The sequence below is a fragment of the Girardinichthys multiradiatus genome, chromosome 18 (assembly GCF_021462225.1).
Source record: "Girardinichthys multiradiatus isolate DD_20200921_A chromosome 18, DD_fGirMul_XY1, whole genome shotgun sequence".
Lineage (NCBI taxonomy): Eukaryota > Metazoa > Chordata > Actinopteri > Cyprinodontiformes > Goodeidae > Girardinichthys > Girardinichthys multiradiatus.
Genome location: NC_061810.1, coordinates 18,080,566 through 18,104,132, shown reverse-complemented (window position 1 = coordinate 18,104,132; position 23,567 = coordinate 18,080,566). Strand labels below are relative to the sequence as shown.

General features: G+C 37.3%; 1 protein-coding gene across 3 annotated transcripts in view; it reads right to left on the bottom strand.

Annotated features, from left to right (window-relative positions):
- Window positions 1-20,808, bottom strand: part of kcnab1a (potassium voltage-gated channel subfamily A regulatory beta subunit 1a) — a 156,208-nt gene extending 135,400 nt beyond the window's left edge. For 2 of the 3 annotated variants that reach the window (XM_047392607.1, XM_047392610.1), the window contains exon 1: window positions 12,327-13,083. In XM_047392607.1, the coding sequence (XP_047248563.1) occupies window positions 12,327-12,607 (281 nt within the window). In that variant the 5' untranslated portion in view covers window positions 12,608-13,083. Of the gene's footprint in view, window positions 1-12,326; window positions 13,084-20,332 lie in introns of those variants that run through there. The other variant, XM_047392606.1, reaches the window with a different exon arrangement.
- Between the last annotated feature and the right edge of the window lie 2,759 nt (window positions 20,809-23,567).

Sequence of the window (23,567 nt, the reverse complement as noted above, 5' to 3'; positions counted from 1 at the left end):
ATTTCAAATTCACAAACCAAATAGACATGTTGATATTAACTTCAGAATTTTTTTCCCACCCTCCTTCACCTCTGAGTTGGTTCAGTCCATCTCACCCTATTGGCCTGAACGCCAAGACACAGGTCTGATTTAGAAATAAAAACTGTTTTATCTCAACATGATCAGTCCAGTCAGACAGGCATGGGGAGAAAGAGTAAATATGAAAATGAATCTCCCTTTTAAATGTTATACCATGTTAGGGTAAACAAATTGTCTTTAAAGAGGTCAATACTTGTTTAAAAACAACACACAGCTACAGACTGATAGGTGTTAACTCTGACGCAGGCTCTGAGCCTCATATGACAGCAAAATATCTGAATAATGATAACAAAATAAACTATCCAGACATTGAGAACAAATATGTACAGGCACATCTAAAAAAATGTAATATTGTGAAAATGTTCAATATGTTTTTTCACTCATTTCAGAAAGTAAAACTCAAATATAGATTCATTGCGCATAGAGATAAATATTTAAGCCTTTATTCTTGTAATTTTGATGATTATGGCTTATGTTATAGATAATGAAAACCCTAAATTTAGTGTAACCCGGGTGTAAATTTTAACTTCCATTTCCTCATTCTCCGATTTTTCCACTCTTTAGGCCCTTTATCTCTCTTCTTCTTGATTTTATTGGCGGTTGGCAACAAACCTTTAGTAGCATTACCGCCACTTACTGGTATGGAGTGTGGTTCGTGTCAGTCTATCTATTTATATATATATTTAACTTCTACAAATTCAATAAATAAATAAATCTTACACAAGTATACATACTTAGACATTACCTTGTATTCTACCCATTTATATCCTCCATACCTCCACAATTGTATCTAATATAATCAAATTCTATGAAATAATTTAGTTTTCTTTAAAAATCGAATCACTATTTGTATATGTATACTTCCTAAATTCTTCCTCAAAATATCTAATTAACCTTTTCCTTTATACCTTCAAACTCTCTCCTCATATATCTTCTTTCTCTTTCATATTTATGACATTCTAATATAACATGTTCTATTGTTTCATATTTTCCACAGTAATCACATTTACCAGTATTATGCTTTTGAATTTTAAAAAGTGTATAATTAAGTCCTGTATGTCCAAATCTTAACCTTGTTATCTCTCTTTCCTCCTTTCTGTTTCGTCTTCCATTTCTTCTTTCTCCTACCATCTTCTGAATTTTATAAAACCATCTTCCTGTTTTTCCTTCATCCCACCTTTTTTGCCATTTTTCCATCAGCTTTCCTTGAACAATACTCTTTCCCTCAGATTTACTTGTTTTAACTGTAAAACTAATAGGATTTTGAATTACCCTCTTTGCTATTTTATCTGCCCTCTTGTTTCCTTCTACTCCAATATGTGCTGGAACCCACACAAATATAACTATCAAGCCCATTTTTTGTATTCTGTATAATGTATGAAATATTTCTAATAAAATGTCCATCCTACTATCTGATTGATTATATTTTAAACTTAATAATGCAGAGCTTGAATCTGAGCAAATTACTGTTTTTAATGGTTTTATATCTTCTACCCATTGTAAAGCTAATAATATTGCCAATATTTCTCCTGTGTATACTGATAAGCCGTCTGTAATTCGTTTTCCTATTTTTAGATTGAATTCTGGTACTACAAAAGCTATTCCTACTTTTCCATTTATTTTTGATGCATCTGTATATATTTGCATATATCTATAATAATTATTTAAATGTATCTGTACTGAATAACGATGTAAGATTTATTTTACTTCTTTTCCATTATTGACATATCTACTGTTGCTTCTGGTAGAATCCATGGTGGTATAATTGATATTGGTGATGTTTGACTAATTTCTAAATCAATCATTTTAACTTATTTTATTTTTTTTTCAATTGTCCATCCAAAACTCTTCATTTCTTTCTTTTCTTTTTCCCAACATGGATTTAAAATTTCCCAAATTGGATGATCCAAGTTATTACCTTGTAAATTTAACCAATAATTTATTTATAGTTTTATTCTTCTTAACTCTAACGGCATTTCTCCCATTTCTATTTCTATTGCTGCTGTTGGTGTAGTTTTAAATGCTCCAGTACATAATCTTAATGCCTGATGTTGGATAATGTCTAATTTAACCAGATGTGTTTTAGCTGCTGAACCATAAACTATACAACTAAAGTCTGTTAGATCTTATCATTCCTGTATAAATCTGTTTTAGTGATTTCCTATCTGCTCCCCAGTCACTGCCAGCCAAGCATCTCATAATATTTAAAATTTTCTTACATTTATCAACAACTTCTTGAATATGTATATTCCATTTTAGTTTTTCATCAAACCATAATCCTAAAACATTTATACACTTTACTTGCTCTAATTCTTGGTTATATAATTTTAATTTTATTTCCTTGCTTATTTTTTTCTGATTAAATATCATTACTTTGGTTTTTTTCAACGCCCATTTTTCTATTTCAATAATAACCTCTTGTAATTTCTTTACAATGAAATCTAAATTTTTTCTTCTTTTCCAAACAGCTCCATCATCTGCAAAAAGTGAACATCCCATTACTTTTCCAATATCTTTAAAAACATCATTTATCATAATTGAAAACAATAACGGACTTATAATACTCCCCTGTGGAGTTCCATTTTCTACAATATATTTTCCTGAGATCACTTCCCCAATTCTAACTTGTATTTTCCTATTTGTTAAAAAGTCTTTAATCCATTTAAATATTTTCCCTTTAATGCCCAGTATTTGTAATTTAATTAATAATCTCTCCACCCACATCATGTCATATGCTTTTTCTATATCAAAAAATACTGCCACTACACTTTCTTTATTTACCTGTGCTCTTTTAATTTCATGCTCTAAGCATAGCATTGGATCATTAGTACTCCTCCCTTTTCTAAAACCACTTTGATACTTTGACATATATCCTTTATTATTTAAATAATATACTAGTCTACTATTAATCAATTTTCCATTATTTTACATAGATTTGATGTTAAGGCTATTGGTCTATAATTTCCTGGATTTGATTTATCTTTTCCTGGTTTAGCTATTGGTACTATAATTGATTCCTTCCAGCTCAGTGGTAATTTTCCCTCCTCCCATATTTTATTATATAATTGTAATATTATATCTTTTGATTTTTCACTAAGTTGCCTTATCATTCTGTACCAAATTTGATCTTTACCTGGTGCTGTATTTTTTGTGTTCCTAAGTGCATAATTTAATTCAGCTTTTGTAAATTCAACATTTAACAGATTATTTGTTTCTTCAACACTCTGTAATACATCTTTATATATAAGTTTTGTATTTTCTCTTCCTTTTCTTCCCTCTTCACTAATATTATTTGAACTGTTAATTTTACTAAATATTCTTGCCAATATTTCAACTTTATCTTCATCTTTTATTATATTTATATTATTTATTTTTAATATAGGATATTCAAACTCTCTCTTTATGCCATTCATTCTTTTAATTATTTTCCAATTGTTTTCTATTTTTGTTTCTTTCCCTATTGTGCTACAGAAATTTCTCCAATATTCTCTTTTGCCTTCTTAATAGTTCTCCTTACTATTGCTTTCTTTCTTTTATAATCAATTAAATTCTTATAAATTGGATTTCCTTTTAGTACCTTAAATGCTTTATTTCTTAACTTTATTGCTTCTTTACATTCATTTGTCCACCATGGTACCATTTTCTTATTACTTTTACACCCTGCTTTCTTTATAGAATTATCTGCTGCTTCCATGATTATCTTACAAATTTTTAAATTTACATCATTTATATCCATTCTCATATCTACTTTCCCTAAGTTTATTTAATTCAAGTATCTAAATTTAGTCCAGTCTGCCTTATTAAAATTTTGTTTTTTATTGATATTTATATTCTTATTATTTAAAGTTAATCCTACTCTTATTGTAATGGGATAATGATCACTACCTATTGTTGATTTTTTATCAATGCCCCACACTCAACTACTAGCTAAACCACTTGAAACCATTGTTAAATCAATAACTGATTCCATCCCTGTTCTTACATTGATTCTTGTTCCCCTCTCATCATTAATACATACTTGATTTTTTATTTCCATTAATTCTTCTATAACTTGTCCATTTTTATCATTAGTTACCCCACAATGTACTATTTGCATTAAAATCTCCACACCAAATTACTTTCCCTTCCAAATATTCAATTAACTCCTCCATTATTTCAATTGACAATGTTTTACATGGATTATAAAAATGTATTATTTTAAATTTACCTTCTTGTTCCCATATCTCAATTACTATATATTCAAGTTCTTTCCCTTTCCCTAATACCTGATATTGTATCCCTTGCTTAATAAATATTCCACATCCTCCTCCACTTCCTTCCTGTCGATCTCTTCTTACACCATCATATCCTTTTATCACAAAATCCAACTTTGTTTTTAACCATGTTTCCTGAACACAAATAATTTCTGGTTGTTCTTCAAGAATATCAATATAACCTTTAAGTTATTGTCTATTAGCAATTAAACTTCTTGCATTCATTTGTAATATTAACATGTACTTTCACCAGATGGTCCTTGTCTCCCATCTACCTCCAACTTTTTATTTATGTTCTCTCACGATCCCTCCTTAAACTCCAAAAACTTTTCAGCTCCTCTCACTATTATTTTAATCTTCTCAGTTTTATGCTTAGCTTGGTCAGTACAGTTTATAACATATGCGACGAATAATATTAGATTTTCTACTGATATTGTAACATTTTCTTCTGACTGTACTTTGCTTTGTGTGGAATTTGATTCGCTATTTGTTCAATCTTTCTTGTTTTCTGTTCCTTCACATTTTTAACTGCTTCTGCATAGTTTATGTTTTTAGTCATTTTAATCTGTATGATTTCTTTTGCCTTCTTCCTTACTTCACATCCTCCATACGTAACTCTATGTTGCCCTCCACAGTTACAACATTTTTCTTGTACTTCTTCTTTACATTCTTCAAACTTGTGACCTTCACCACATTTTGGACATCTCTGCTTCCCTTTACAAACTGCTGCTATGTGTCCATACCTTTGACATTTGAAACAACAAAGTGGCGGAGGGATATAAGGTCTAACCTGAAAGTTGAGATAACCTATTTTGATGTTTTGTGGCAACTCTTTTTCTTCAGTGAGGATTGAAATGCTTCCTACTTTTTCTCCATTTATTGTTTTTGACAATCTCTTCAAGTTATTCACTTTTGCACCAATAATACTTCTCTTAAATTGATCAAGATCTTCATCTAGAGGGATCCCATAAATCACTCCTCTAATTTTTTTATTTTCTCCCATGATTTATTTCTCCAACACAGTTTTTTTTTTGCAGATATTATCCACCTTTAAAGCCTTATTCTTCTGTTCTTCATTTTTACAGACTATCAAGACTAAAGACTAAGTGTGACAATCCTCCTAATCCTTCACTGGTTGCTGCTAAGAAGAAGCAGTTTATAGAAAAGCAGAAGAAGTGGCAGAAAATTAGCTCTCGTAGTGCCCTGTCATTAAACTGAGCCAGGTTCTCGTTGAGGGGCGAACGGGAACTGCAGAGGACCAGCAAAGTCCCACCAAGCAGACACCGATAAGATGCACCAATCTGTTTCATGTAACTCCTGAGGCTACAGAGTTGCCACGAGGGTTGATTGGCTCAAAATGTACTGGTCAATAACAATAGTTGGTCAGCAAGTTCAATTCCTGTTAGATACAGGATCACAAATTACCACAATACCAGTTTCATTTTACAATCAGTACTTTTCTCATCAACCTGTGAAATCATTAAATGAGCTGTTACAAGTAGAGGGAGCTGCAGGCCAAGCTATCCCATACTTGGGTTATATAGAAATGACAGTCATTTTTCCTAAGGAATTTATTGGCACATATTTGGATGTTTGTACTCTGGCACTCGTGGTTCCAGATGCTAAAAGTGGAACTCAGTCCCAAGTTTTGATTGGAATGAACACTCTTGATTCATTGTATGACAAACACCTGAAAGATGAAAGTGTTAGCTTTAGACCAGCCAAGAATGGCTATAAAGCAGTTCCTCAGCTGCTTCAGTTACGTCACCAGCAGACCCAAGAACCTAGTGTATGTAATGTAGCACTAGACAGTGAGTCACCTGTATTTTTTCCAGCAGGCCATACTGTGGTTCTAGAAAACTATGCGGTTAGCAGTTGGGCATTAGTTGAACTGCCATCTACTCCCTTGCCGGGAGGATTGTGTGTGAAAGGTTGTCTGGTGTCATTGCCTGAACATACACCTCACAAGATTCCAGTGGTTATCACAAATGAGTCAAAACAGAGCATAACATTGTCACCGCCTATTATTATTGCAGAAATTACAGTATCACCCCAGCTGCTACCTGAGATATCCTGCTGTAATGTGCAGCAGAATTTGGAAATTCTCCAATTTCTCCTGATTGGAAAGAACAAGTTATTGCTAAAGTGAAAGAAATACCATATATATATATATTGTTTTTGTTTTTGTTTTTTTTTCATATATATATATGAAAAATGGTCCTGTTTTATTATTCGGGCCAGGTGTTGATGGCGAGCTGAAGATCCAGGCATAGAGTCCAAGAACGATTGCACTTTTGGTGCATGAAGACTTCTGATTCTCCTGCCAGGCTGGTAGGAGGCTCCTTGAAGCCAGCAAACAATTTGTCCCCACTCTGATCTGACTTATGTAAGTCCATGACCTGCACGGCACCAAGCCCTTTATAATTAACTTGTGTGGGACCTCTAACCAATCCCAGCTTGGGGTGGATGAACTGAAGAGTGTGGGTCTATCAATTAAGGAACTGTGGGATTGATTGATTAATTTTGTTTTTCTCTTGCGCATTTTATATGGCCATTCGGATGTTTTCACTGATGTTGTAAATATGTATGCTCCTTCATGAGTCCGTATCTATCTTCTGAGAAAACTAGCCCATTGACCTTATTGGTCACCATCCATTTACATTGATTTAAAATATAGTATACTGTTATCTTTACAGATATGCTACATTAGTGTCTCAGATAATTAGAATATTGTTAAAAAGTTAAATATTAGAGACTCGTGGTGTCACACCCTAATCAGCTCATTAACTCAAAACACCTGCAAAGGTTTCCTGAGCCTCTAAATGGTTTCTCAGTGTGGATCAGTTGGCCATAAACCTATGGCAAGATTGCTAATTGGACAAGTGTCCAGAAGACAATGACACCCCCAACAAGGAGGGCAAGCCACAAAAGGACATTGCTAAAGAAAATGGTTGTTCACAACAGAGGTGTGGACTTGAGTCATGTGATTTAGAATCGAGTCAGACTTTGGACTTGATTCAGACTTTTACCACAATGACTCATGACTTCACTTATACTTGACCACTTTGACTTTAAAAGACTTGATATGTTACACTAATCAGAAAGTGTATAAAAATGAAAAGCGCCAGGTGAGCAACGATGGAACCGTGACAGGAGTCCGCTGTTCGTCCCCCGCTAACATTTCCTCCTCTTGTTGCTACAACAAGCACGTTGCATCAACCGTGCTGTTTATCTGCTTTTCTTCCTAAAATGACAGCAGAGGTCCTGTCATCCCGCAATATGCTTGCAATGCTTCACTGTTGTAGTTATAATGCCCTGTTTACCAGTAGGTAACAGGCTGATGTTAACTTTTAGGCAGTAAGAATTAGTTTGCCATAGGTCTGCAACTAAACATTTTCCATTAAAAGACTTAAAGAAACTCTACAGGTATTAGCACAAAACCTTAATAGGAACAAAAAGACATGTCCATGGTATTTTAATATGTATTTTTATTATAGTCTTCACTTTTCTTTTTTAACAAGATAAATAAATGATGTTGCATTGTGGCACTAGTGGCCTTTATTCATTAGCAACTGGACAAGAAGAAGGACAGAGACAAGGGGAAGACATGCAGCAAATGGGAATTGAATCAGGGACAAAAACATTCGGGTCTGTAGCGTCTGCATATAGTGTCAATGCTATACCGATGAGCCATGGGGTGTCCTGCAATTTAATCTTTTAACTAAAACATACACTTTATGATGACAAAAACTGTTGTAAGCACATTGAAGCTGCATGTTTCAGAAAAGAAAGGCAAGCAAAATGAGACAGCAGAGTGAGGAAGCAAAACTGTGGGAGCATTAACTCCATCATCCCTTCCAGGTCCGTGGCCTGCGCATGGTCCGAAAGTACGTGAATGTGCTTTGAGAATATCACCACTCAAAACTATTCACCACTAAATTGACCAATTGCATCAACCTATGGTGTCTCTATTTCCAATTATATCCACTGTGCATCTTCTCATGTGATACCAGTCCCACCAACTCTCACACATTCAGCCCGGCCTATCGGCTCTAACACTGATTCTGATGCTACAGGCATGTTGCCAATGTTGTCAAACATGACATCACTTTAGGTCCTATTTACTTCAAACTGAATCTGATTGATCATATTGAGTTGACAGTTGACAGCCTGTCATCCTGACTTAAAAAAACACAAGCCCAAACAGTACTTTTTTTCCGCACCCTCGGTGCGTAATTATGCATATATCATTGCCAGATGATTTTCGGAGTGTTTTACCAAACAAATCATGGCAAAACATTTAGTTAAGAGTAGCTAAAACCGTGATGAGCCGGGCAGAGAAGAGAGAGCAACAACACTCTCATTGTTTCTTAACTCGGCGGATGACGAAGGAGAGGAATTTATCCTTGACCAGCAAGTGGAAAATTTTATGTACAGCTATGGTTTGTTTATAGTTGTTTAGCTGGGAAATACCATTTTACAATATGGTAATAAATACGTCTTTGTTGAGCACAAGGTGGGGAGTCTTTGTGTTGACCTTTGCGTGCCTGTGCACATGGGGGATGGAAGGGTGCTTTGCTTACCTGTGTGAAATTGTACAATTGTACTTTTAGTTTGCTGTATGTTGAAGGATTCAGGAATTGCAGCCATATGAAGTTCATATATTGAGGTGTTTTCTATAGTGGTCATTTAGATTCTCAAAATGACCACTTTGGAAATGGCAAGGAAATACACACAGGAAAACCTTTCCAGAACAATCCGTTTTTTGCTACTGTTGTCAAATTTAAACTTGTAGTAGGTAGGACTTGTATCTAATGTCTCATTTGATTTTTGAGTCCACATCCATGTACTGCTATATAAAACAGAAAAAAGTTGCATTTCAGTGTTATCCAACTACAATAACTACAAAATACTTACAGGTGCAATAGGTTTCAGCATCTAATTTAATTCTGGCATGCATCTGTCAGGCATTTTAAGGTGTTTGGGGGGGGTAGATGATAAGAGTTTTAAATTGTTGTCTAGAAGCAGGCATTGCTCATTTAATCTGAGAGATTGAGAAGCATCCAGGGGGCCCAAGAATCGCACACACAAGCACCTACACAATCAGTTCACACAGGACTATTCATTGGATTTCAGTCAATTCCAATCAAATCAAGTTTTTGCACAATATATTTTATGATTTACAGCATACCCATTTTATGGCCACTCCCTGTCTGTGTGCACAGCTCCCACAACTTCAGTAACATAAGTGCACAATGATGCACCTAAAGGCACAAAGCATATGTCTCATAATATGTCTGTCTGCCCTCTAGAGGCCTATATGCCACCTCATTTCCTCCCTCTGCCCTGCACTCCCCTCGTTATCCAACAATATCATGGCCTTTTCATTAATCTTTCCACTTGGCTGATTGAATTGATGCCTATTAATTCAGTGAAAGTAATCAAAATTCAGCAGAGTGCTTTGGCCTCACTGGCATTTAGGTTAAAAGGGGATGTGCAAGGTTTATGCTTTTTGTCTTTTACTAGAAAGCCTGATTTTTTTCATCTTAATAATGTCACAAAAATAGAGCATGTCAGGCACTATGCTGTATTGTGCACATTTATAAAAGCGGAAAAATCTCAAAGTGTCACAGGAAATTGTAACAGCTACATCTTGTTTTTTTGAGAGAAATAAAATGAGAATTCAGAGAAAGTGAAGCGGCAGATTCAACCCTTGCTGAGTGTTCAGGAACGACACGTGCACTGGCTGGCTGTCAAAATTCATTTCTGAAGCTTTTATTTTTAATATACGCTTTCTGGGAAAAGCTTTCCTAACACGCTTCACTAAGGATTGCACACAGCAACAGTATCTGGTCCTCATCATTAGATAATTAGTGTTAACATTGGCCGCATGAGCTTCGTGGAAATGTTTAATGCATATGCTCTGAACTGAACAACAGCAAACTGTCACCACAGCTTATAGCGTCAACATTGAGAAAGTGCATTTCTCCCTTGAAAACAAGGAGGCTCTTTCACAGCTGTAACACTTAAAAAAAGAAGCATCTATGTAATTCTGAGTTGATTAAAAATTAGATGGATGGATGGATGGATGGATGGATGGATGGATGGATGGATGGATGGATGGATGGATGGATGGATGGATGGATGGATAACTCTCGTTGAAATATACTGTTAGTGTTTCAAAACTACAGTAGATTTGCTTTGAGCAACATCTCTGTTATGCAGCTGAATGCAGGCTAGTAGCCTGAGCAGATAGCCTGACTAATTAAATAGCTAACATCCAAGGCAACCTTCAGGAAGCCTTGTCTAGGCAGATGGTGACTACTGATATTCTGTGTGTGGCACACCAGAACCATAAGCCATGACAGACTGTGGAGTTTTTATTATGCTGTTGTTATACAGCATGTATAACGACATGAAATCGTTCATGTAAGGAAATAAGAAAACCATATTAAATATTCTGTTCTTTGATAAGAAATGTGGAAATATTGATCCTAATCTTGTTTATTTTTATTTATCTCTGGAAAAGAAAGTCCTTGAATTGCATGAAAGGTTCCTTTTGACTCTGAATCTGTCCCACAATGGTGTTCACTACTGATCCTAACCTATTTATGTCAGGCAACAGTTTTATTGGTCTGCTATAGTAATAATCCCAAATGTTTAGGCGTACAGTTCATGGACACGTGTTTAGTGAGTTCTTAAAGGAAAATCTGGACAGCATTGGCTCCCATAACCATGTTGATCTAGCATAAGATTTTCTTTGTTTCTGTGTTCATTAATGGAAACAGCTGCCAGTTTTTTTAGTTTAGGTCGCGTTATTATTACACTGACTGTAATACATTCAAGTATGCCGGCAGAATTTAGCAGAGAACTGAGAGAAAGCTCTGGAGGATAAACGGACTGTTCAAATGACCAAAACGTGCAGTCATTCATGGAAAATTTAAGCCTGCAACTTCTCCAATTTTAAAACATTAATGCACACACATTTTAAAACCCCAGAGAACAGCCTCCTGTAAACACATGCACACTGTTCCTGCAGGTGAAAAATGTTTTACATTTCATTCACTCTACATCATACGGTTTCAATAGCAACAGCAGCACAAGAACTGAACTTTTTCTGCACAACTTCTTTTCCATCCTACCAAACACAATTCAATGTGTGCAAGACGGCTACATGCTGCTTCCTCGCCTGAGGGCCGAGCAGCGATCCAGTGCCCCAGTCACACTCAAATGACTCACTAGCACCATGTTGCCTGCTCACAAAAAATGACAAACTCTCTGATAAACAACAAGCACAGAACATCAGTTTCCACCAGTGCATTCAACAGTAGTCATTTAATATTAGACCTTAGTTATTAGGAAGATGGTTTAACCCTGTTTTCCATCCACTGTGTATACATTCTGATTACAGTCGATTATGAAGCTCGTCATGCAAAGACTGGTTGTTAATATGCAGACTTGAACCACATTGTAGTTAATATTATTATAGGAATGTTTATATTGTGTATCCACAATACAGAGCTGCTAAGCTTAGTGTTAAATAAGAAAAGGAAGGGGACATTTGATGCAAAATGTTAGTATTTTCTATTTATGCATAATAGAAAAGCTATTTTACTATTTTATATGTATTTTTGCTTAAGTTTAGGTTTGCGTCAATGTGAATATATATAGATCAGTCCAGAAAAATAATCAAACATTTTCTTTCTCAAAAAATTTCAATAATCTCAATACGTAAGAACCGTCATAATAAGATTATGTACTGATGCACAGTTTTTACAGTCAGGTTTTACATGGAGATGCAACAAATGCAGGAACGCTTGCAGATCTTTTTCTCTCTGCAAACATTTTAGAAGCTCTGGCCTGATCTGTGAACATCTGACTTTTTATTAACATTTGTTTAGTATATTGAATGGAAATCTTACACATCCTCTGATCCAAACCTATACGCACTGGAACTCAGGTATGATAAATTAATAAAATGTCAGAGAAGGTTACCTGTAGACCATGCCAGTCTGACTCCTCACTGTGTCGTGCAAAGACAACGAGTGGAAGTTGAGAAACTCCTCCAGTTGTTTGAGCTGCCCTGCATTGTTGGCTTTGGTTGTAGTCCACAGCATCACAGGGGCATAAGACTGTGACCCCGGCCCCATGGACACCTGCTTGATGAGCCTCCCCTGACCCAGGCCCTGGGCATGGACCCCAACTCCACCTTGACCCCTGGAATTCTTCTGCTTTGGGTTGGGAATCTCCGGGCATGTTGCTTTGTACAGGTACATCTTCAAGCTTTCTTTCTCACTTTATCTTCTCTTCCAGTCTCTCCCTTCTCCTGTTAGTCTGCCCCACAAACATCTAAGCTCCCAGTAATCCAGGTAGGCCCCTCGCCCACTCAGCGCCACATGGAGCTAAGGAGGTGTACATCAGCTGTTGACTGGAAACCTAGCAGAAGTGTTTCCAAACAAAACTGAAAATTATTCACAATTATCTCTTTTAAAAAGAAGAAAAAGAAATAGTTGAGATTAATCCAAGGTGGAAAAAAGCAACAAAATTAATAGAGTCCAGTCAACGTTTGGGCTGCAGCATGTCCACTCAGTTTTTTCCTTGCATTCACACCTCCATGCGCTGGGCCATATATGTTGGCTGCGTACAAACCTCACATGTAGACATAGAGAAGCAACATGCACTCACAGATAACCCTGACTCTTCCCCCCTCTTATCGCTCTCACACACACAAAACATGCACTCATGCTGTCACTTTGCCCCCTGCTCAGCCAGACTGCATTATAAGCTCAGTTTGGTTTTGCTCCCTATTAAATGGCCTGGGAATCTGGGACGTTAATTTTCTCCCTCCCTCCACTTCCCCCTCTCTCTCTTTCCTTTTCGCTCTCTGTTAGTTTCTTTTACTCTCTCATTCTTTTTAGACCCCCCCCCACAACTCCCTCTTATCCATTCTCCCATTCTCATTTTCCTCATCATCCTTCCTTTGTCTCCCAGTATTCCCTATATCACAAGCTTTTTTCCAACTCCTGGTTTCCTTTCTTGTCTTTATTTCTCTCTCTATCTCAATTTTTTTGTACTTTTGCTCTTTTCAAACTTTTATTATTGCAATGCTGACATGAAAAGTGTTTTTAACATATATCAAGTGTCTATTCATATTTTGTAATTTATTTTCTATCATTCCTTCTTCTCTGTACAGCTCTTAACAAATTGCACCGGAGCTCTATCTATAATAAACACCTGAAATAAACTCTCAAACATACAGTTGCGCACAGCCAGCAGCATGTTATGCACAATTTCACCCTGCTGGAGGACATGTTTTTAACAATGTGAACCACCAAAATAAAGAGAGGGGGGCTCTTTTTTCTCTTTGCTTACACACACATCCGTATTTTACAATCTTTATGAGGACTTTTCAGATACTTCTATTGAGTTCCATTCATTTTACTTGATTTTTAGTGCCTATCTCTGACCCTAAAACTAACCCTAATTCAATTCATACCCTAGCCCTAAACCTAGAACGGAAATTGGAAAAGTGAGGACCAGGAAAAAGTCTTCACTTTGTCAAAATGTCCTCACTTTGCGATAAAAATAGGAAAAATGGTTCTCACTCAGCAACAAGTACAAGTACACACACACACACACACATTTTTGATCCTCTCATGAGAACATTCAGTGACATCAGGTCTGGTCCTCCAGTGGATTGCAGGAATGAAGAGGAATGCCATTCTGCCACATCAGGAAATCTATGTTCAAATACACTCTGTCACTCTTCCTACAAATCCACACATACAGGCAGATGATGTTTTTATTTGTGCCGTTTTGGTATAAAGCAACATTCATTCTTTGGTTTCTTAGGTCACTGGTTTTCTGCAGGTTTTCGTACATTTTGCATTCAACCTCAAAACTTATCTAAAACATGGAAAATCAGTTGACTTTTACAACCAAAATGCCATTTGTCATCCGTCCATCCATCCATGTCGTAAAAGCATGGCATTATCAGATGAAAAATGTGTAGGTACTCTGTCTGTGGGCCCCAAAATGTTTCACATTTCAGCAATAAAAGTGCTTTGTATTTATTCAGTCATGACCCCCATTATGCATCAGAGCTTCCATTTTTTTCTGCACCAGAGATATTTATAAACTAAAAAAGGTTTTTAGTATTGCCAAGGTGAAAGTGTGTGCATGCACAGATGAGCGCACAGATTTAGGCAGAGAGGTCGGTGGAGGTAGGAGGGAGGGCAGCTGCGTCTGTTGTCCAGCAGGGTCGATGGAAAAACTGATCCATCCAGGCGTCAGCTGAGTTTATGCAACGCCTAAGTGTGTTTAGCATGTATTTATAGACATGGGATCCATACAGATGGAGGCTATGCACATTCACGTGTTCAATAACAAAACTAGTCTTTATCACAAGAAAAGAAATTGAATTTGGTTCATGTTGAGATTTTGTGTCTCTTTCTCTGCTTCATTGATTGGTTTTTGCCTCACTTTTGTTATGACTCCCAGTGTTTGCCTTCGAGCTGCTCATCATGTTTATAGGTGAGCTGCTGACAAGATCACCAAAAAAGGCAAAGCAGAGAGGCGGGGGGGGGGGGCATGAAGAGGACTATCAAGAAACAAACTGTACCCTCTGCGCAGCTTTAGATCAGCCAGGTTTCTGTCTCATTTGTCTCTGTCTTCGCTCATTGTCCCACACGTTTCTTCCCAGAGCTTTTACAGTCAGCTTCATGCTCCTTGAGACTAATTAGCTGTCGTTTCCTATCTTTCATTTTTCTCTGTCCTCCCCCTCATGCCCCCCCTTCCCCAAGTGTATCCCTGTTATCATCATTGTGCTCCATAACAATTATCAAGTGTCCACAGTGGGATAGAAATAGAACAAGAAGAACAGAAAATCGTTCCTCTTGATATCCATTTAGTGACAAAATTAAACATAGAATTTTATACAAGAGGTCGTTGTTAACAGCAGACATAAAAATGTGTTTCCACAGCGTTTACTTGAGCAACAAAGCTTTTCTCCATGTCATCTGACTCGATAGCTGCAATAATTATGCCGGCAATCAGTCTCCAGCCCTGAGGGACTGTCCTGCTCCTGTTTAACACCAGTGTGTTGGCCTACATTATCCACTAAATCCTATTGTTTATTAACAGTCAGAACCTTAATGAAGAGGAGTGAGAGTAGACTAAAGGCAGCAATATCAAGCAAAAAACTGATTGGACACCAAACATTAAGTACAGATTTAATTGACTTTCCTTTAGAAAGTGTTCTGGAATCTCACAGTAATAATTTGATGTTTTGATTGAGCATAAATCACGTTAATCTTTAGTTTAAAATATCATGATTTCACTTACTATTGGATAGATGTGTTTAGCACACAAAAGTCCAAAAGAGTAGTCGCTGTACAAGTTGAACGCACCAACTCCATGTTTCATCCATCAAGTTCTACAGGAACACGTGCTGCCATTCTCTGTACAGCAGAGTCATGTTTCCACAGCATTATCACACCTGGTGCCAATGGTATTAGGAAACCTAATCCCACTGCTTGTCAAAGTAGATGAGCGAAATTGTTGGCTCCCGTGACGGACTGGCCAGTTTGAAATTGGATGAATGCCAGAAAGTTCAACTAACAGCAGCCTATTTTAACCACTAAGAATATGTATGTCAATAAAATGAAGCTTAACAACACCAGTATGCAGTTCATCTCAGATGTTTGCATACACTCACAGGCATGAGTGTCATTCTTTCCTTTGAATATACGAGGTACAGCATCTGTGATTTTTGAAAAACAAGAATGGGGTGCCCAGGTTGGAATTTACTGTGGATTTTCTGACACCCACATAAGGTAAGAATAAATGTATTTGGTTAAATGTCTTATGGCAAGTTACAGAGACACGGGATGCTTAGAGCAGAGACCCACCTTTTAGTAGTCCACAAATTTTTGATAATTAGGTTGGGTGGTTTGAAGAGGCATTTTAAGAAGCTTAATGTTAGCCTTCCAAAGGCAGTTAGATGTTTGTTTGGGATCATTATGCTGCTGCAACACACAACTGTGTTCATGTTTTTAGATGATCTGAGCCCCTGGGCCCAGACAGTAAGTTTAGGTCCCCTACCCACACATGTTTCTGTTACGTATCTAAATTTACAATTAACAGTTATATCCACATGAATTTTAAGTTTTTTAGACCTGCAGAAATAGAGGTTTCCCACAGTTCTTTTGGGATTTTGTACTTCCTAAAACAAATTCCATATAAACACAGCCCCATTTCCACAAATGTGTTTGCCAAGGACATTATAGAAACTGTGCTATGCCTGCATGTGTTGATGTATTGCAGTCACAGAAAAATACCCAGACAGCATGTGCTGAAAGCTTACTGTTGATAAACCCAAAATGCTTGGGGTCCAAGGTTAGGTTGGAGGTCGTGCTATGAGCTCATGGTTTTCAAATAGTTTCAACTCACAGTGATATGGGCTTGAACTTCTTTGGAAATGCTACATTTTTAAACATTTGTACCAAAATAAAGCGCCTGCTAATGTCCAGCCCTGATGGGAACCGTAAAGGTGTCCCTGTCACAGTAAAGTCAGTTTTACATTAGCATCGACTGACAGGGAGCCGACTAAGACAGAAGCACCGGCTCAAAGATCAACACAGTCTGGCTCAACTGAAACATGCAGCCGTTGTCATCGGACAACCAAAGATTGAGCTACTTGGCTACACTGACATGAAGTATATTTCCAGGAGCCAAGGTGAGGCTTTTAGCCCAACACTGTAAAAACTTTCAAGCACGATGATGGTTGCATCATTGTGCTGGACTGTTTTGCTGCCAGAGGTACTGGTGCATTGCACAAAGTGGATGGGAAAAAAAGATGGACTACCAACAAATTTCTTTACTTCCTCTTAAATCAAGAGCAAGACAGTTGAGACTTGGACTCAACAGATCAATGATTTAAAACATAACAGGCTAACATGAGGTTTCTAAAAACAATCCCTACTTTAACCTTGTTGGAAATTAAACGTCGAGCGAAACCAATGTAAGTCCACATAAAAACAAAAAATTTGCTTGGCCGAAAAAAACTTTTCCAAATGCAACAATGGTGTTTTTCTGAAATTGTTTATTGTTTATATCCATAGCCTTCCATCCCACTGGTATGAACAAGTTGAGTTTGGTTTTATTTAAAATGATCTAGTCAGCTAAAACAGACAGTGTACATCTGACTAACCGTTGGTTTTCAAAGTTTATTTATATTTTCAACAAGCTCGCTGAGATATGACATCCTTCGCCTATGGGCAAGGGAACTGATATAAACTACAATAATCTGCTCTGAAACATCTACAACCCAGACTGCAACAGAAAATTTACCCCACTGTTAATATATTCTGTTAAAGCAGATTGTGTTAATTATGTTTCCTAAATGTCAACTATATTAATTAGGGATTATTCATGGGTAAATATTCCACCTTTGTCAAAAGCACTTTTGTATTCTCTACATTAGAAGCAGGCATTGGAGGGATGTAAATTTCAATGGGTGAACATAGCAAATTATGAGGGAGTTACACAATCCAGGGCGATGAAATGGTTACACTATGCCCCAGTTTTTATGCAGGATCAGTGAAGAACCAAAACATTTTAGAAATTGCTCTGATTTAAATGACGGAAGATATCCAGCCATCGCCTGCTGCTTGGCATCCTTTTCAAAAGAGCTGGCAGATATTATTGCGAGTTGGTGTGCGTGTGTGTGTGAGGGACCGAGCAGTAAAGGCATAGCGGACACAGGAAAGTATATTGCAAGTGGGTCTTTATTTTACCCAACAAACTTCAAAAATAGCAAAGTTCCAAAATATAGCTTATGGGCCCGTAAAAGAGGTCAACTAAATATAACTCTTCTCAAAATGGGAACTCACAAAATATTAGCTAAGGAAACAAAATATACACAACGTAAGTCCAAACTGACCTAACACAAAGACACAGAAGGTTAACCTATATAGTGAATTAGCCAGACCACTCATACACAATAGGGGGGAAACAGAACTAAACATCACTACTATCTAAGAGCCAAATGATGTAAATTAACCTAAACACCCCCCTGGCTGACAGGGAAATAGTTGGTCCTGCTGAGCTGGCATTATGTATTCTAAGTCCTCAGCTCTTGGCCACGCCTCTTTCCAAAACAGGAAGCAGCCGACTCCCGAAACTAGGTAGCTCAAAAAAGAAAAACATAATCAATAACAACAAACCACTTCGTGCTACTATCTGTGTGTTCTATACTATTATTGTTAGTTTAAGTAAGGAAATTAATGAATTACCCAACTAAAACACATGTTTAATCTCAAAACAAAACAAACTTATGATGTGAGTGTGTGGATTGACTTTACCAAAGTGGGGCTGAAGCCATCACAGTGTGTCTGTGTGTGTGTGGTGGCTGACTTGCAAATACAGAGGTTTTTGGAAAGATTCAGCTCATCCAAATCCTGACCTGTTATCAGATGTTTCACTTCCCTGAATCTTTACCAGAATAACAGGGTTTGGATCAAATAAACGTACACATAAGAACTGACGTGAGTTTTGTGTGCGTAATAAAGCACAAAGAGAAATGCAAAGGTCTTGCTAATCTAGTGGTGGTTCACACTGTCCTTTTTATTGGTGGTCCATTAGGCTCATCACATCCGAAGTATAGCTACTAAACATAAACACACCATCTTCACACTACTCCTGCACCTGTCATGAGAAGCTCTTAACATATGAGCCTTTTATGAGCCTGTAAATAAAGATTATGAGAAGTGTGTAGCCACAACCATGTCAGCAGGACTCTTAGATGACATTTCAAAGCCTTGTGTAAAGAAGGGGTGCTTAGTTTTGTTTGGTGTTTATGTTGATATTAATGTTAGAATTCTCTTCCAAATGTATTTAAATTAAATTGAAATTATTTTACTGAAACTCATAGTGTCTTTGCTTTGGAATAGCCTTAAGTTCATCTGTTAACAGACAGAAGAACCTAATTTAAAAAAAAAACACTTTCTTTTAAATTTATTGAGAAACCTTTTTTTTAAGCCCTGAAGTAATATTTAGTTTTTTAGAAAATCCAATGCTGTGCAAGCTGTTTATTCCTCCAGTGTATTGAGCCTGCAGGGCCTCTTCTAACAGAGAAATATTGAGATTATACACATCTGTATGTTTCTGGAAACAAAAAATGAATTTTTTTTGTTCCAGTAACATAACTGATTATTCTATGACTCTCAGGCAATTAGTTTTTGTTTTTTTTTATAATAACACATTTGAGGCATAATATTAGTATTTTGTGTCCTGGAGCTGCAAAATCTGGTTGCTTTTTTAAATTGAAGTGGACAAAGCCAAAACCAAGAGGGAGCATTAAACAAAGTGGAATAGGAAAGAGAAAGGAGAACAGGCGAGGTGACAAATGGGTGACTTTTGGGCTTTAGGCTTGAATAATTGGACAAAAACAAATGAGGCATTCAAATTGGCAAAAAAAGTAAGGAGACAAGACCAGAGGGTCAGACAAGGGGAACGCAAACCTAAAACTGTTTATATGAGAAAAATGATTAGACCAGACACCATGAGGAAGAAAGAGGAAGTAATATTACTAACATGAGCTTCAACGTCGAGCAACTCATCTGCGCTTGGTCAGTCACACACACACAAATCAAAATAGTCGCTTCATCCTCAGCATGTTTTTTTCACCATGACGGTCCAAGATGTCAACACAACCAAATTCAGCAAGACAGATGCAGGCTACTCACATTATAGCCAGATCAGGTGGCCCCGGTGTAATCTGGAGGTCATTGTGACCGGTGTGACTTGTACAACACCCAAATGGATGATTAGACAGAAGGGTAGGGAAGCTCATGTCAACAAAAAACACCACAGGTCTGGCCCAAATACTGTTATTTGCACACACAATCTTACTGCTTGCATTATCATTGGTGTCTAGAGAAGGAAAACACACCTGCATGTGGCTACAGTGTCTGTTCACACACCCACAAGATTTAACTGACCTGTAGGGCATGCCAGTCTTATTTGCAACGGTTTCTTCTTTGCCCAGTCCGAACATTCGCATGTACCAGTTGGTCTCCAACTCTCTGATCAATGCTGCTTTATGCCTCTGCTGCGCCACCTTCTTTCCAGAGAAGGAATTGCGCTTAACATCTTGGGAGTTGCTTCGGTGGACTTTGGACCCACTGAGAGAGGCCACAGACTGTTTTCGGTGCATATTTGGGGGCTGGTGTCCACTACCAAGCCCTCCGACACCCCCTCCACTGCTCCGGGCAGCTAGCATGACCCGAGAGTTGACCCTTCCCTTCAGTGGCAGGGTTCAGATGAACAGGAAGAATTTCAAGATTTCCAGTGGGTTCTTCTGTTGAATTTACACTTTTGTTTAAGGACTGTGTTCTCTGTTTGTCAGCCAGTTTTCAGACTGTCCAGTGGTTAGTCAGGTATCTTCTACTATTATGTCCTATCTTTGAGGTTTGTTGGATCTGAATTCATCTCAGTGCCTTTTGACTGTCTGTCTCTTTGTCTGTGCAGCGTTCTCTCCGCTCTCTTATAGCCTCATCCAGGCTGAAACCAGATCTTGGTTTCCTTGTCTCGTCACAGCCTTCTCTGACCTAAAAGGAGGCAGACAAACAAGCCAGGGTGTCTACAATTCATGCATGCATGCACTCACTCACACAGACTGCACACATGATACCTGTACACAACAGGCACAAGTGCAAATTGACACAGAAATAGAAGTAAAAGTATTATTACAGATGAAGTGCATGAACCCAGACGGACTCTGACAAGCACAACCACAAAACATTACCACGAAGAGTAAATAAAGTAATTTAAATGGGTGGGACCAGAAGCATAGATACTTACTATAATTAAGACACACAAATGTTTCATCAGGATCTGTAACGACTCTATATTTACACTTTGCCTCGACCACTTGAGGATCTTAACACCATTCTTTGTGTAATAAGACCTGAGGTCGGTGCGGGAGAAACTCAAATTTACACCTTTGTCAAGCTTAGCAATGTGAAGGTCCAGACACTTTGCTTAAAATATGCACTGACACATAGTAATCAGATATTTCTAGTAATTCTTTGTCAAAAATGTATTTAATTGTCCCATGTCTATTGGTCTTACTTATCTTACATCATGGAATCTGAAAGCTAGTTTTTATTTTTGGTGTTGTTGCTGGTTAGTTCATAAAGCACCATTTCTAAACAGGCCTGTTTCTCTGAAGAAGTCTCAAATTATTTAATCTCAGAGACATTCCTTCCTCACTTGGACTCCCGAGAAACTGGACTCAGTGTATGATTGTGCTCTACGTTTTATCTCTGGTTGTTGATATCGTGTTGACCATGGTCATCTGTACGCAGCTGTTGGTCATTCTTTCCTTTCTGCTCGCAGACGGACACACATGCTCCTTTTTGTGTATAAGTGAATACTGGGACTACATCCCCCTTACCTGACTGCCTTTATGACAAAGCTCCACCTCAAGACATCCTATTTGAAAAAAAGACACAGGACGTCCAAAAAATAGTTTGCCCCTAGCTATGTAGGGTACACAGCCAATGTAGCAGAGAGGGAACGCATGTAAAACATTGCATGTGGCAGATAACTATCAATGCACAGAACTTGAAACACACTCTCCCCATCATGAAACAGGGTGGTGAAAGTATCATGCTGTGGAAATGCTTATCTTCAGCAGACACAGGGAGCCTGGTTGGAGCTAATGTTCATAGACCCCTTCCATCCAGTCTCACAAAGCTAGAGCTATTTTGCAAACAGGGTCAGCTAATTGTTTTTGTTGTTATGATCACATAAAATCCCAACAAAGCCCATTGAAAATAATGTGAGGCTGATTTGAAACATTTCAATGAGTATGTAGATTTTCGCATGATAGTGGAAAAGCACATCTGTCATGTAAATTGTAAATTCAAATTGAAACACTTCCTTTAGCTTGTAGAGGCTAAAAGAAGTGATACAAGGCAGCCAAGAAGCAGTAATAATAAATGAGGAGAGATGTACAATAAAAGTTATTTATTAGAGAGCGATTTAGCTGCATGCAGATGAGGAGATTAATCATTTTTCATCCTTATTACTCTTTGATAAATTCTACAGAACTTTGAAGTGTGTTAAAAACTAAATGAAAGGGTAAGAAAGCCTAAATATTGAGCCATTTTTTTTTATTTTTATGTAGTCAAAGACAAACATTTTGCTGGTGTGAAAGCCGGTTGAAGAAGGATAGCAGCACATGAAGAACAGAAACAGCATTTAACTGTAAAGTGTGGATGTAAGTTAGAAATGAATTAGAGGTAAACTTGAGTCAAACCTTCGCGTGACATTTGGCATCAGTTTTTTATTTTGGTCTAGTATTGTTAGCTGATTAGTAAACCTGCAAACAGACATGCACAGGTGAGTGCATTCATGCATTAAACAGCTCCCTGTGGTCAAGCTCCAAGGTCCGAGAATCCCCACGATATCTAACCAGATACTCAGAGATTTGATTCTTCTGAGGTCAAGTGAATCGATCAGTGATGAAGCACCAGTCTTAAATTATTCAGCCCAGTAATGAGATCCACACAGACTGGACAAACTGGTCATACAGCATCAGACAGGACTGCCCAGCTGGCCTTTGAAAACCTGCAAGAATTTAGTATTTATTTTAATTGTTGTAGAGTGTATAGTTGAGGTCTGTAAGACTATGTGAACTCTGGGTAACACTAAAAAGATCAGGTTTATGTATGTTTTTTGGTAGATATTTTTTGACATTTGAAGATCAAGATCATTTGTCCTTTTTTAATAGCATGTTCTCTTGTCTTTCCCATTTTGAAGAGTGGCTAAGAGAAATGTGTCATATAATATTTATGCTGAAGAGAAACAAAAGGACAATGATTACGTATTAATACTTGCTAAACACTCTAATCAATTAAACAAATGCACACAAAAATAAATGCTTTAGTTTTATTTATTTTAGATCAGTTGTTAAGTTGTCACTTACTTTAGCACTGGTTTTTCTGCCCATGGATTAGAAGTGCTTAGTTTAAATGTTGGATTTTCTAAATCTTTCTGCATGAGATAATGCTACTTCAACAAAAGATAAATAATGTTTTTGCAGTCTTTTTATCCCTCTTCACCAGGGATGCTAATACTAATTAAGGTAGCATTACAAGGCAACAGATGATGTTAGGTTTGCATCTTCTCCACAGAATAGGGTCAAATAGATCATTGATATCTTATTGC